Source organism: Herpailurus yagouaroundi, unplaced genomic scaffold, assembly GCF_014898765.1.
Source record: "Herpailurus yagouaroundi ecotype Mexico unplaced genomic scaffold, PumYag 161, whole genome shotgun sequence".
In the NCBI taxonomy this organism is placed as follows: Eukaryota; Metazoa; Chordata; class Mammalia; order Carnivora; family Felidae; genus Herpailurus; species Herpailurus yagouaroundi.
The window spans coordinates 10,572,123-10,587,196 of record NW_024412402.1 but is presented as its reverse complement, the minus strand read 5'-3'; the positions used below and the strand labels follow the sequence as shown (position 1 = coordinate 10,587,196).

The 15,074-nt window shown below is 42.1% G+C and overlaps 1 protein-coding gene across 1 annotated transcript in view; it reads right to left on the bottom strand.

The window, feature by feature from the left end:
- Positions 1-15,074, bottom strand: part of KMT2A (lysine methyltransferase 2A) — an 85,100-nt gene that overhangs the window by 56,340 nt on the left and 13,686 nt on the right. Inside the window, exon 3 of the mRNA XM_040483191.1 lies at positions 388-457. Coding sequence (XP_040339125.1) covers positions 388-457 — 70 coding nt within the window. The remainder of the gene's footprint in view (positions 1-387; positions 458-15,074) is intronic.

Here is a 15,074-nt window from a genome sequence, read left to right as displayed (position 1 = left end):
CTTTGACAACAGTAGACCAAATTTCATCTGTAAAAAATAGCCAAATTATCATTCAAAACACAAGAATCTGAGGATGCTCATTCAGGGTTACCTTCAATTCAACTCCCAGGTTTTTCAGTCATCCCATGGAAATCAACCCTCCCAGCCTCCCATGCCTCAAGTGGTTCCCACAGGGAAGCATAATAAAGAATAAGGCAGAAGCGGCCTGACAAAGAGCCCCGTAAAGAGGTCTAGTTCATAAGCCATCTCCTACTCAGTGTGAGGGAAAGGCAAGGATGCACAAAGAAAACCCCGGTATTTAAGATCATCCTTTAAATGCAAAGAAGGCAAGGGGAAGCCACGGTCTTTTTCATAAACAAAAGGCACCGAGCACTTAACTGGCCATACCTGAAGGAGACCTTGTGGGACTTCGTACTCGGACTTCTTCATCTGAGCCAAAACCTAAGAACTGCTCATCCTACAACAAAGGAAAATTATTTTAAAATCAGAAACAAAAACATGAGTGTGAACATATCCCAAAGAAATGCCCAGAGGAGACACAAATGAATTTGGAAAATCAGACTCTATATATTAATCATTATCATTTATATGGATAATATAAAATAACTGATATTGAAATAAATGGACCCAGTCATACAGCTTCATTACAGACAAATAGGAGCTGTGTAGTATTTGAACAATGCTTTGAAACGTCATCTTTGGTGCATAGTACACAGGGGATGGTCCTAAATTTCAAACTGTAGATACAGCCCAAAACAATTAAAGAACGACTTTAATTCAAGTAAGCAAATCAGTTCAATGGCAGAAATATACAGCCCCAATAAAACAAACAAATCTTTTCAACAAGTAGTTAAGTCTACACACACATAAAGAATAACATAAACAATACCATAATCTCTTGTCTACTAAATATTAATAGAAGAGACTGAAATTGCCATAATTGTCAGTTCCTTAACTCAGGAATTGACATTTAGATGTGATTTCTATACATTTGAGATCCAAAGATTCTCAACATGCATTTTATGGCATCGTTTGAAAATGCCCTGTGATAAGAGACTTAATGGTGGGCAGCAGCATTTGTGAAAGGGATCATGAATTGACCGCATACAGGATGAAATGCATTCAAGAATAACTTAGGGAAGCATCTTATTCTCAGTTACTCCTGGGAAAGGCAAAAGGCAAAAATTTCCCTTACTTCTAATTTTCAACCTGCCCTTTCAAAAAAATCCTTAAGGATTTAACTTATTTCGGACAAGTTCTCAAGAAAGGTGGTCTATTTAAACAAACTGATGAACAGAAATTCACTGACTCAGAAACTGAGTTCTTGCCAGGGGAGAGACGAGAGAGACAACTTCAGATTCCAGAAACAAAATCCACAAAAAACAAGAATAAAATAAAGATCGAAAGACAGATTTTCTTGAACCTCCAATTTATACTGATAAGCCAAGCCCCAAGCTATGTTCCAACAATTAAAGCCCCCAGATTTTCCTCTCAAGAGCAAAGACCACATGCATGTGGACAACATCTGGATTTTCTGCAAAGTTGCTTCCCCAGTTAGTTTAAGGCTACAGTCAGGTGCTAATCTGTTTAACCACTTATTCACCAGGAAGCTATGAAAAGATACATACAACCTTTTAGACAAATTAGCAGGTTCAGCTCTTAAATCTGAATGTTCTGAGTAGCACAATGTTTGGGTCCGAGGCTTTGCACACGACATAACTGAGAAACGGTTCTTAGAATCTAAGTTGCTTGTTCTGATGTTGTTAACATTATTAAAGCATTTAACTATTTAAGAAAAACCTGAAATTGTCCTCTTCAAAGAGATTTGTCTGAAAGGCACTGTAACTCCAAGAACGTGTAAAACCCAAATTTAAAAAGTACGAAGTAGGCCTGCTTTTTACAGTATCTTCTCTCATCACTAAATTAAAGTTTTCATCGTGAATATCATTTGTGAGTGAGAATAAATCTACCTCTTCATCTCTTTTTAAGATTTTATTTTTAAGTCATCTCGCCACCCAACGTGGGGCTCAAACTCACGACCCAGAAATCAAGAGTCTCACGCTCCACCTCTACCGACTACACCAGCCAGGGGCCCCCATACTGTTAATTTTTTTTTTAAGTTTATTTATTTATTTTGAGAGAGACAGAGACAGAGCGAGCTAGGGAGGGGCAAAGAGAGGGAGAATTTCAAGGAGACCTGAACCTACAAAACTGTGAGAGCATGACCTGAGCCAAAACTAAGAAAATTAAAAATTAAGAGTCAGACGCTCAACCGACTGAGCCACCCAAGTGCCCCCTGTTAATTTTTTAAGTGTACTTTTGGCTAGAAAAAGGACATTTAAAATAGTTAATCCTAAAATGTACTTTGAGAAAAAAAAAAAAAAAAAAAGGCAGACAAATAAAACAGCCCAGGGTAAGTGGCCTCAAATGCTGTAAAAATTTTTTTAAAATAAAAAATAAAAAAATAAATAAACGACAGTACCTTAGAATTTTAGAAGGGGGCCAGCCCAATCTCTCATGTGAGCACATGACACGACTGAGGAGCACGAAGGACTTGACCGAGGACTTGGTTCTCGCACTTGCAGGCTATATATTAGACAAGTCTCTTACTACTTTTGTATTTCGATTTAATTTTACTGAAGTGTTGTAAGGAGTAAACGAAATAATTTATGTCAATTATGTAATTTATGTAAAAGCACTCAGAAAACTATAAGGCGACATCCATACCGTACTTCTTGATGTGGTTTCAGAAACTGAAGCTCTGAGGGGCCAAATGACTTGCCCAAGATCATACATGTAGTTACAAAGACTTCCTACCAAAATAGTTACAATTTAAAATGATAAATATTTCAAGGAACCAAGTAAATCATCTCCACCTATTCTTTCAACTACTATGAAAGTTAACTCTTTTCAGATCTTTAAAGTTTGATTTTACTCATTCTTTTCCTGCATCATCCTCATGGAACAAACACGTGAATCTAGACACGTCAGACACCTGGAGATTTCCGAACACTTCACCAGGGGACAACGATGCTAAATGCCTGAATTTTATGCTCCCAGTGTGGCCGTGAGAGAGTTCTAGCAACTGTGCACATAATAAACTATGGGGTGAAGTATTCAACAGGTGAGGTAATGAAAGATTATGAATCTTTAAAATTAGAAGAGCTCCACACTGCTCTGTTCATCATCAGCAATCTTAGTGGGTCACTTTTCTCTATTTCAAACTTTTCACAAAATGTAACTACAAACTCCTAATCACAGTGGGCTCCAAAACAGAGTACTACTGAGCTAGCGAGTGGTAACTGAACAAACTGCCAATGTCTACATTTAGCAAGTACTTTCCAACGTGACAGAAAGCATTAACTCTTTCCTTGTGATCTTGTAGTTGGAACGAGAAAAGAATGAGTAGTCGAAAAAAGGCTACACTTCTACCCAAGAACTTTCTTTTCACTTGAAATATAGGTTGACTTCTGCAAACCTGCTTAAAAAAAATAACTACCCATTGTTTAAATAATCCCGACAGTTAAGCCAAAAACAAAAGCCATCATTGTTATGTTAAAGAGCCCTAGCCTTCTGACACTGAACTTCCAATTCCAAGAGCTCTAAAAAAAAAAAAGAGAGACGCCAAGCCGAGAAAGCGCTGGGAAAGAATTACTACAGGAGGGTGCTCAACGCAAGCCCTTCCTGTCTCCCTCTCATCTTGCTCCCATCACACCCTTTAACACGTGGGGTTCCTGGAAGATGTAGCCAGCAAGGTAACAGTGCTGGCTTCCCAAGGATTCAGACTTGTCTAAAAAACCAAAAGGCTAAGGCAAAATGACTACACACACACACACACACACACACACACACACACACACACACACGAAAAACAACAAAAGGAGCTGCAATTAACTCCACGTTTGGCACTGTGGCATCATAAGCCCGGACAGTCCTGAGACGGGCGACAGGAGACACCATGCTACACATGGTCAAATATTCCTGGGAACGGGGCCCAAATGGCCATTCATCACACATACTTTTCCTTTCAATATGGCTTTCCCTGATGAGCACAGCCTTCCAAGACAGAGTCCAGGCAAGAGTCATCAAACCAATGCCTTCTGAACAGTGACGTCCTTAGAGACCAGACTGCCAAGATTTTAACACTTTCTTTTCTCCAAACATAGAAACACACCTGCCAAGTAGAGCACCGTAAAATACTGTGATATCATATTTAGCTTCCAGTGATTAAGAATGCAATGGAGCTGTCTAATGTCACTTCCTAAATGAAACCTAATGGCAAAAATAGTTAACGGTGTAGAATGTCTGTATTACCCATACCCCTAACTCGAAGGTAACCAGTTATTTGAGAACTTCCAGCATACCATTACCAGGTATACCTTTACTAAATTCCACTTAACTCATAAATGTTTTGACATTTGACGGTTTTTATTTATTTTTTATTATTTAAAACATTTTTTTTTAATGTTTGTTTATTTTTGAGAGAGAGACAGAATGTGAGCCAGGGAGGGGCAAAGAGAGAGGGAGACACAGAATCCGAAGCAGGCTCCAGGCTCTGAGCTGTCAGCACAGAGCCTGACCCGGGGCTCGAACCCACGAACCGTGAGATCATGACCTGAGCCGAAGTCGGACGCTCAACCGACTGAGCCACCCAGGCACCCCTGACGGCTTTTATTTTAATGAAAGAATTTTAAAACTTTTGTGTCTGGTTTTATTTGTAAGCGCTAGAGCAGTAAGAATATTTTTTTCTCCATACGAGAACCTAAGTGAACCCAAAGTAAGTATTCAGATAACAATGTTTATATATAAAATGTAATGAAGACATTTGAGAAAAATACATGAAATTCTGTGTCTCAAGGAATTGTGTACTACCAAGCCAACTTTTCAAACAAAGTATTATTTCTTTTACCTGTTCATTCATTCAAAAACCATCTATACGCCTGCCATTTTATATGCTATCTGCTCTAGATGCAAAGATAATTAAGACACGATTCCTGATCCCATGAAGTATCTAAAGGCAGACAGGCAGGTTCACAATGTCACTCTTGCTTTCAAAAACCAATGCCAGGGAAGGATAAAATACCATGAAAATCATATTCTGGAATAAAAGTTGGCTGACATCTTGGAATAGTTCATTCTTCCTCTTATATATTAGTATTTGGTTCATAGAGAAATAGTCAACAAATTTCAAAATCCTTCCAAAAGACAGCAATATATATCTCCATCCCTCAGTACTGTAACCAGGCACCACTCCAGCATTAGTGATCAGAGTTTAGGTAATCGACCTAAACCATCTGCAGTGATTAGATGTGACACGGTTCCCAGTAACACCAGTGATCTGATAAACTTTCAACTGGTCGACCTCAACGCCTTTCCTCCCCACCCTCAACTAAATAAAATATGTAGATTTTTGGTTCCTCCCTTAAATTCTTCCCAATTTACAGGGCAAAATACTCACCTGGAGTTCACCTCCCCAGGCTAAGGTGGAGGTTCCAAAGCTACTTTGAAAACTTCTCCATTAAATAAACGAGCTCAACCTCTTCTAGCCTCAGATGACTAAGGTCTAGGATGAGTCTGCTCACACCCTTCTTTTCTAGCAAGAGACTCCTCCTCCCTTCAGATCACAATTTGAATTAAGTGGTAGGTTTCTCAGACATGCCCCTTGGCAATAGTATCTTCTCATTGGGCCTTCAAAATTTTAGTCTCAAGAGTCTGAATAATCAAACTTCTTCAACTACAAAGGTTCATCAATGAATCAACTGAAGATTAACATCAATAACCACAGACAGCATCAAAAATCACCCCAATACCATAACCGTTCCAAATTCTTTGAAATGTGAAGCTTCTGACTGTTGGTATCATCATATATTGGCTTCACCATATGAGGAGGCCACAGGAGGACTAAGACAATTAAGAAGAACAACTCAAGAAGGTGAAGACACATACAAGAAGCATACGGTGTATTTCAGTTCTAGTTAAAAAAGAGTAACACTCGGGGCACCTGGGTGGCTCAGTCGGTTGAGCGTCTGACTCAGGTCAGACCTGAGCGTCAGACCTCAGGTTGGCTCAGGTCATGATCTCGCTCACGGGTTGGAGCCCCAAGTTGGGCTCTGTGCTGACGGCTCAGAGCCTGGAGCCTGCTTCAGATTCTGTGTCTCCCTCTCTCTCTGCCCCTCCCCCGTTCATGCTCTGTCTCTCTCTGTCCCAAAAATAAATAAAAACGTTGAAAAAAAAATTAAAAAAAAAAAATTTAACGGTAACACTTAACACTGTTCCTTTAGGAGTTTATTCCAGTGAGCTGTCACTTCTGCTGGGATATTTCCCTCTGTGTCTCCTGCTACAAGCTCTAAAACACCAAGGTCCTGATGTGGCATTTTAAAGACATGTATACATAATCACTAGTATTTAATTAGCATAAGGGATTTTTAAAAAATGTTCCCTGTTTGTTTTCTTTTCTAGCGTGTTCACTCTTTGAGGATAAGGACAGTGTACTTATTCATTTTTGTATTTTTTCTGTATCTGGCACAAACTTGGCACTCCATAAATGTAAAATGAAAATAAAAGAAACACAATTGTTTATAAAACACTGAGTAGCTACTGTGGTAATGGCACTGTAATAGAACATACTGGTGGAATCCAAAGAATTAAACAATATGATTCTTCCTTTTAAAAATGTACAGGGAGAGGGGCACCAGGGTGGCTTAGTCGGTTAAGCATCTGACCTTGGCTCAGGCCATGATCTCATGGTTCATGGAGTTTGAGCTCCACAGTGGGCTCTCTGCTGTCAGGGTGGAGCCCGGATACTCCCTCCCTCTCTCTCTCTGCCCCGCCCCCACTCATGCTTGCTCTCTTTTCAAAAATAAATTTAAAAAAATTAAAAAAGAATGCATAGGGAGGGATGCCTGGGTGGCTCAGTTGGTTAAACATCCGACTCTTGGTTTCTGCTCAGGTTATGATCTCACAGTTCATGAGTTCTGCCCTGCGTCAGGCTCTCTACTGACAGCTATAGAGCCTCCTTGGGATTCTCTGCCCCTCCCCCGCTTTCTCTCTCAAAATAAACAAACATTAGAAAAACAAAGAAAGAATGCATAGGGAGAATGTCCTCAAGCTAGCAGGACAGAGGAAAGCAATTCATTCATCTATTCAACCATTCATTCATTTAAATATGTGAGCCCCTTTCCGGGTTAAGGGATGAAGACAGCTCATATATTTCCTTTTTTTTTTTTTAAGAATTTTTTAAAGTTTATTTTGAGAGAGAGTGCAAATGAGGAAAGAGCAGAGAGAGATAGAGGTAGAGAGAGAGAATCCCAAGAAGGCTCTGCACCACCAGTGCAGGGCCTGACTTGGGGCTTGAACCCACGAACCGTGAGATTATGACCATGACCCGAGCCGAAGTCAGAGGCTTAACCAACTGAGCCACCAAGGTGCCCCCCTTATTTTTTAATTTTATTTATTTTGAGACAGAGACACTGTGAGTGGCAGAGGGATAGAAAGAGGGAAACAGAAAATCCCAAGCAGGCTCTGTGCTGCCAGCACAGAGCCGGATGCAGGGCTCGAACCCACAAAACTGTGAGATCATGACCTGAGCCAAAGCCAAGAAAGAGTTGGACACTTAACTGAGCCACTCAGGAACCCTGAAGACAGCTCATAAAGATAAAAAAACAGCTTCTGCTTTCCAGGACCTGCTAGCCTGTTAAGAATAGATGATTAAATTAATGGAATACAAGTGTGTTGCCTGCTAATGGAAAGAATATGGAAACACAACAGAAAGACAACCCAATCAAGGAGAAAGAGTCAGGAAAGGCATTACAAAAAGGATGAAAACTTTTGAAGGATGAGAAGTCAGGGTCACAGGGAGAGATATTGCAGGCAGAGAGTACATACAAAGCCACAGAAGTACAAAAGACTATGGCATGGAGTGAAATTACAGTTTAGAATGGCTGAGGGGGCCCTAGCTGATGTGGGAAAGGGGTGCCAGAAATCGAAGGGGAGAAAAAGGCATAGGCAGATCTCAAAAGGTGTTAAATGACTTCATGAGTTTGAAGTTTATCTTCAGGGAAGTGCAGACCTCATCCTGAAGGCTATAACTGATCAGTGATGCTTTCAGGCAGCAGAGAAGCATGAATCAGATTGATATTTTCAAAAGATCACTATGACAGCAGTGGGTACGTAGAGACTGCCTTTAAAACCATAGGCAGGAGAAACAGCTATAAAATGACCGCAGCAGCATTGGGGGTTGAAGGAAAAGGACAGATTCCGCAGACAGGAGGCAAAATGGACAATGTTTTGATATGAAGGGTTAAGGAAATGGAAAGAATCAGTAAAGACTGGAGAGTGTTTGGCCTGGGTTGATTAGTTTGTGGCGATATTTACCAAGATTGGGAATACAAGGAAGAAGAAAGGTTTATAGAGGTGGGAAGGGAGATCACTTCAGACATTTGAATTTGAAATGTCCATCCAAGTTGTAAGATAGGATAATGATCTGGAGAAAGCACAACTGAGTCCATGAATATATTTATTTTCACAGAATGTATTTATAAATTCTGAACCTTTATGTATAAATGGAATCACCCAAAGAGAGAACACCCAAGAGAAGAGGAGGGGCAAAGGCAGATGTCTACAGAATACCCACACTTAACACAAAGGTGAAAGGGAAGCCAAGGAAGGAGATGGAGATGGAAGGGCCAAGAGGAAGGTCATGCATGGAAAGGTACACAACAGTCAAGGGAAGAAATACATAGCAAGGGATGGTCAAGTGGAAGTTGGGGAAGGACTGAAACTTGTACAGTAGGGTAACAAAACTGGGACGGCATCTCTAACCTTAGCACAGCTGACTTGAATGCAGCATTAGAGGAAACGAACCGCAACAGGTAGAGGTGTGATTAGAAAGTGACAAAAGAGGGGGGGGGCATGGCTTGGCTCACAGTTCGTGAGTTCAAGCCCCGCATCGGGCTCTGTGCTGACAGCTCAGGGCCTGGAGCCTGCTTCAGACTCTGTGTCTCCCTCTCTCTCTCTCTGCCCTCCCCAGCTTGCACTCTGTCTCTCTCTCAAAAATAAGTAAAACGTTAAAAAAAAAAAAAAAGTGACAAAATGGAAATGAGTACAGACTAGTTGAGAGATAGGGAAAGACTAGCTTGGGAGAATTTTTTTTTTTTTTTAATTTTCTTTTTAATGTTTATTTTTGAGAGAAAGAGAGCATGAGCAGGTGAGGGGCAGAGAGAGAGAGGAAGACAGAATCTGAAGCAGGCTCTGCGCTGTCAGCACAGAGTCTGATGCGGGACTCAAACCCACAAACAGTGAGATCATGATCTGAGCCGAAGTCGGACACTCAACCCATTGGGTCACCCAGGAGCCCCTGGAGGATTAGTTCTTGAGTGGAATATGTTTAGATGCCAAAGGGGAACACAACAGCAGAAGAGAAGCTGAAAATCCTCAAAAGCAAAGCGGTAATAAATGGAAAAGGCACTGGGAGGAGGCATCAGCACTGGGAGGGAACGAATACAAAGCACAAGGGATGGAAATTCTCTTCTTCTAGGAAAGGGGTTAAGCAAGGATTTAGTTGCAAAAAAGTTTATGGGCAGGAGTAAGGAGAGAAACTTCTCTGAGACGACAGGCAAAAATTGGTATATATGGGCATCTGTCAGATGAGAAACACGACAGATTTCTCCAGCTTTCAAAGAGGCTCAGAACCTACAGCAGTTTTGAAGAACACAGCTCTGAGGCACATAAATCATGGACAATGGCTAATTAAGAATAAATGGGAGGGCAGAATAATGGAGAAAAAAACCAGATGCAGGAATTAGTAGAAACTGATTTGGTTGCAAAGGGGTAGCCACAGCAGGGCCAAGATAAAAGACAAATGAAGGAACAGAACCTTGTTAAATCTGGGATGGTATGGTCAAAGCTGGTCCAATAAGCAGCAGGGAGCTACCATCGGTTCTCAAATGCAGAAAAGCCAGGGCTCTGTTTGAAGTTTACCCTGGAAGAGGTGCGCGCGCGCGCGCGCACACACACACACACACACACACACACACACACACACACACACAGAATAGGACAGAGACTGAATAAATAGAGACCAGATAGCAGTCTACAGCCACGATTTAAATATGCTTGGCATTCATTCACTCAGCAAGTATTTACTGAGAACTGCCAGGCACTGTATGAGACTCTAAAGATAAACTGACAAAATTCCTGCCCCATGAGGCTACGATCTGGTGGAGACAGAAAATAAACATACAACAAATAAATAAAGAGACAAAGGCAATAGGATGATGGGAGTTCACTGTGGGGGTTATTTCCTGGGGTCAGGAAAGGCTGCTCTAAAGTGATGCTTCACCAAGGGTTGGCAAACTATGGGTCACTTGCTAAATCTGGTCTGCCACCTGTTTTGGTTCAGTCCATGAGCTAAGAATGGTTTTTAATATTTTTAAGTGGTTGAAAAGAAATCAAAGAAGAATATTTTGGGAGCACCTGGGTAGCTCAGTTGGTTAAGCCTATGATTCTTGATTTCGGCTCAGGTCATGATCTCGCTGTTCATGAGTTTAAGCCTTGCGTCGGGCTCTGGGCAGTCAGTGAGGAGCCTGCTTGGGATTCTCTTCCTCCCTTCCCCTTCCTGCTCTCGTTCTCCCTCCCTCAAAATAAATAAAAATAATCATTAAAAAATTAAAAAGGAATATTTTGTACACATGAAAATTATATGGAATTCAAATTTCAGTGTACATAAGTAAAGTTTTATTGGAACACGGCCATGCTCATTCATTTTTTTATTTTTGCGCTACGGCAGCAGAAGTGAGTGTTAAACAACAGAGACCATCTGGCCCTTTGCAGAAGAAAACTTGCTGAACCCTGGTTTAGCCCTAAATGATGAGACAAAGACAGACATACAAACTAGGTAGAGGGGCACCTGGGTGGCTCAGTCGGTTAAACGTCCTGCTTGGGCTCAGGTCATGATCTCATGGTTCATGAGTTTGAGCCCCACATTGGGCTCTCTGCTGTCAGCACAGAGCCTGCTATCTGGGTCCTCTGTCCCCCTCGCTGTCTCTCTCTGCCCCATCCCCGCTCACACCGTCTCTCTCTCTCTCAAAAATAAACGTAAAAAATGGTTCTTAATAAAATAAAAGATCTAGGCAGGGCAGTATTCTTGCTTTATAGGAAGTGCAAAGCCCCAGAGACAGCAAGAAGCATGCATGTGTGGTAGACGAAAAAGCCAGCATGGCTCTGCAGCAGAATGAGTGAGAATGAGAAGAGATGTTACCAGAGAAGCAGAGTTGACAAGAGGCCAGAGCCTGTGTGGTTTGGATGGCCCCAACAGGGCACCTGGACTTATTCTAGCAGGTGGGGGGGGGGGGGGGGTGGACGGTGAGGGGAGAGTCACTGACAGGTTTAAAGACAGGGCATAATAAGACTTGACTAATTTACACTTGGAGCACATAGTTGCTGTGTGAAGAACGATCTTCAGTGAGATAAGAACACAAGCAAGGAGACGTGCCTGGCTGGCTCAGTACGTGGAGCCTGTGACTCTTAATCTCAGGGTCGTGAGTTCAAGCCCCACACTGTGTGTACAGATTACTTAATAATGAAATCTTTTTTTTTAAAAAGGTTGGGGGGAGAAAAGGCAAGCAAGGAGATGACAGAGTAGTCCAGCCAAAAGATTATAAGTCTGCGGTTTGGGTGGTAGAATTTTTTTTTTTTTTCCAACGTTTATTTATTTTTGGGACAGAGAGAGACAGAGCATGAACGGGGGAGGGGCCGAGAGAGAGGGAGACACAGAATCGGAAACAGGCTCCAGGCTCCGAGCCATCAGCCCAGAGCCCGACGCAGGGCTCGAACTCACGGACCGCGAGATCGTGACCTGGCTGAAGTCGAACGCTTAACCGACTGCGCCACCCAGGCGCCCCTGGGTGGTAGAATTGAGGAAAAGTGGGATTTAGGGCATTTTGGAGGTCATACAGAAAGAATGTGCTGATGGGTGATTTGGGATATGAATAAGAGAGAGAAATCCAAGGTACCTTTTTAGTTTTAGGCCTGAGTTATTCCAAAACACAGAAAAGGACAAAACTGAGACTTTTTGGCTGTGTTAAGTGTAAGATATCTATTATACCCCCAAGGGCTTCAATGCACACCTGTCTTCTTGCCTGGTAGTAGTAATAGAGGCCACCTTGGAGGATGGTGGAGAAGATTAGGTAACATAATCCATGTAAAGTACTCAGAATACTGCCTGGCCCATAATAAACATTCAATAAATGCTAACTACTTCTATTATTATTATTATTATCCAAATGGAAATGCCAAATAACCCTGGGACTCCAAGAAGTAGTAAGAATAAGAGACAAAGATTTAATAGTCCTTGGGCATGTAGAAGAGGCCTGGAAGAGAGGGTGTAGACAGAGAAGGTAGCCAAAGTTTGCCCCCTAGATGACCCCAACATTCAGGAAAGTTAAGCAGAGGAGGGAAGCCATATAGGATACTGTAAACAACCAGTGAGTGAAGAAAAGGGCAGGTGAGGGTGCCCGGGTGGCTAAGTCTGTTAAACATCCGACTTCGGCTCAGGTCATGACCTGGAGGTTCACGAGTTCGAGCCTGGTGTCGGGCTCTGTGCTGACAGCTCCGAGCCTTGAACCTGCTTTGGATTCTGTGTCTCCCTCTCTCTCTCTCTGCCCGTCCCCTTGCTCATGCTCTCTCTCAAAAATAAACAAACATTTAAAAAAAAAAAAAAGAGGTGAGTGCAGTGTTACAGAATCCAAGAAAAGTGTTTCAAGAAGGGAGTGGTCAGCCAATTCAATACCGCCCAGAGGTTTAACAGGATGAGGACCAAGAATTATCTATTCAATCTGGCAAGAGTGGGCTCCTTGAGGACTGGATAAGAGCTATTTCAGTAGAAGCATGGGGAGAAGAGCCCAGTTGCAGTGGCTGAGGAGGAGGGAGAGGTGAGGAAGTGCAGACTGCAATGACACACAGCACCTTCAAGGAGTTTTGCTGTAAGAGGGAACAGAGAATGGGGTAGTTGCTGGAGGAGGCATGTGGGGGTCAAGAGTTTGTTTGTTTGTTTGTTTGTTTTTTTAATAAGGATTATATTAAGACAGTTAGGGGTGCCGGGCTGGCTCAGTCACTAAAGCACGCGACTCTCCATCTTGGCATCGTTAAGTTGGAGCCTCATGTTGGGCATAGAATTTACTTAAAACAAATAAATAAGATCTTAATAAAGAGAGAGAGAGAGAGAGAGAGAGAGTTTTATATGCTTTGAGACCAGTCCAGATAGAGGTGAGAAAAACTGCCAATGCAGACACAACCCTGAGTAGAAAAGAGGGATGGGATCCGGAGTACAACAGAGTGGTACCTTGTAGAAGGTGCCAGAGGATGTGGTAGTACTTAAGTTCCCTTTTACCTGGAAGGGAAAAACAATTAAAGACCTTGAGACTATGTAAAATACCTCAATCCATATATTACACTTGGCATAGCTGATTTAAGAATCAGTAAATCAGTAAACGAAGACTACTACTCAAACTGCTCCGACGAACAATTCTGTTAATACTAGTTTTGGGAGTTTCAACCTTCAAATGGCCAATTTCCAAAGTTTACCTTACAAAGTATTATAACTTTAGTACTTATACTCATGAGGTATTTTAAGCAGAGCTCCATAAAAAGAGGTCAGATAACAAGTTCCAGGGGAGAAGAGACTTGTTCAATGCTAATGCCAACACTCGGTCATCTGTCTGGTACATAAAAGAGGTTTTTTGAAAAATGAATTAGAGGGGCGCGCCTGGGTGGCTCAGTCAGGTAAGTGTCCAACTCCTGATTTCAGCTCAGGTCATGATCTCACAGTTTGTGAATTCGAGCCCCACGTCGGGCTCCACACTGACCACTGACGGTTGGGAGCCTATTTGGGATCACCCGCCCCCCCCCCACCCCCCTCTCCTCTCTCAGCCTCTCCTTCTCTGCCCCACTTGTGCTCTCTCTCTCTCAAAAATAAACAAACAAATAAGATTTTCCAATCTCTCCATTTCTTACTGTGTAGAGTGCTACATTTCATTTATGAATACCATTCAGGGGGAAGATGAGCCTCTTTGCGAGTACTTTTTCATCATTTATAATAGAAGAAAATATAGTGACATCTGTAACTCATTTCCAAAAACTGGAATGTGGCAATAACGCTGGTTGATTCTACAAGAAGGGAGAAGTATAGTATACTCAGGCATAGTCAAGACATTAACAGACAAACTTCCTAAGCCAAGATGGTTTCTGAAATCCAGCTAGTCAAGAAGTGTGCGCAGTTATTGAACTAATATCACAGTCTTGTCAACAGATCGGCAGAGGTATGGCCAAAGCCAAATTCTCTGGTTACTGGTACATTAAAGAGAAGAGTGGTTATTTTAATATACAACAGACAGGAAGAGACTTAAACTGTTTTAAGTATGATCTCTGCCTGATGTTGAGAAATGTTAACGTAAGAAAGTCACCTAGGATTGAAGAGTGTAAAGCCAACTCTTCTTCAATAACGGTAGTTGGTGAAATTTTCACCCACAGAAGAATGAAATTCAGTTTTCAAATATTTAATCAATTCTACCTAGCAACTGTCACCTACATAAGAAATATTACCCACTTTGTAATTAGAGAAAGAAGTGGCACCCCTGGGGCGCCTAGGTGGCTCGGTCAGTTGGTTAACTGCCCGACTCTTGATTTCAGCTCAGGTCATGGTCTCGCAGTTCTTGAGTTTGAGCCCTGCGTCAGGCTCCATGCTGACAGCGTGGATGGAGCCTGCTTGGGATTCTCCCTTTCTCTCTTTCTGTCCTTCCTTCCCCCTCGCGCACTCTCTCTCCAAATAAATAAACTTAAAACAAAAGAAGTAGCACCCTTCATCCTCATTCCATGTCAACAAGAGCAAGAAGCAAAGATGCTCAAAACAGCCAAGCAAATGAGCAGGTGAACTCCACCCATCCTGCTTCAGAAAGAGGTACTCATAAAGTGGCTCACTGGTCTTAGGAAAGGGAAGGGAAGGGAAGGGAAGGGAAGGGAAGGGAAGAAGGAAGGAAGGAAGGAAGGAAGGAAGGAAGGAAGGAAGGAAGGAAGGAAGG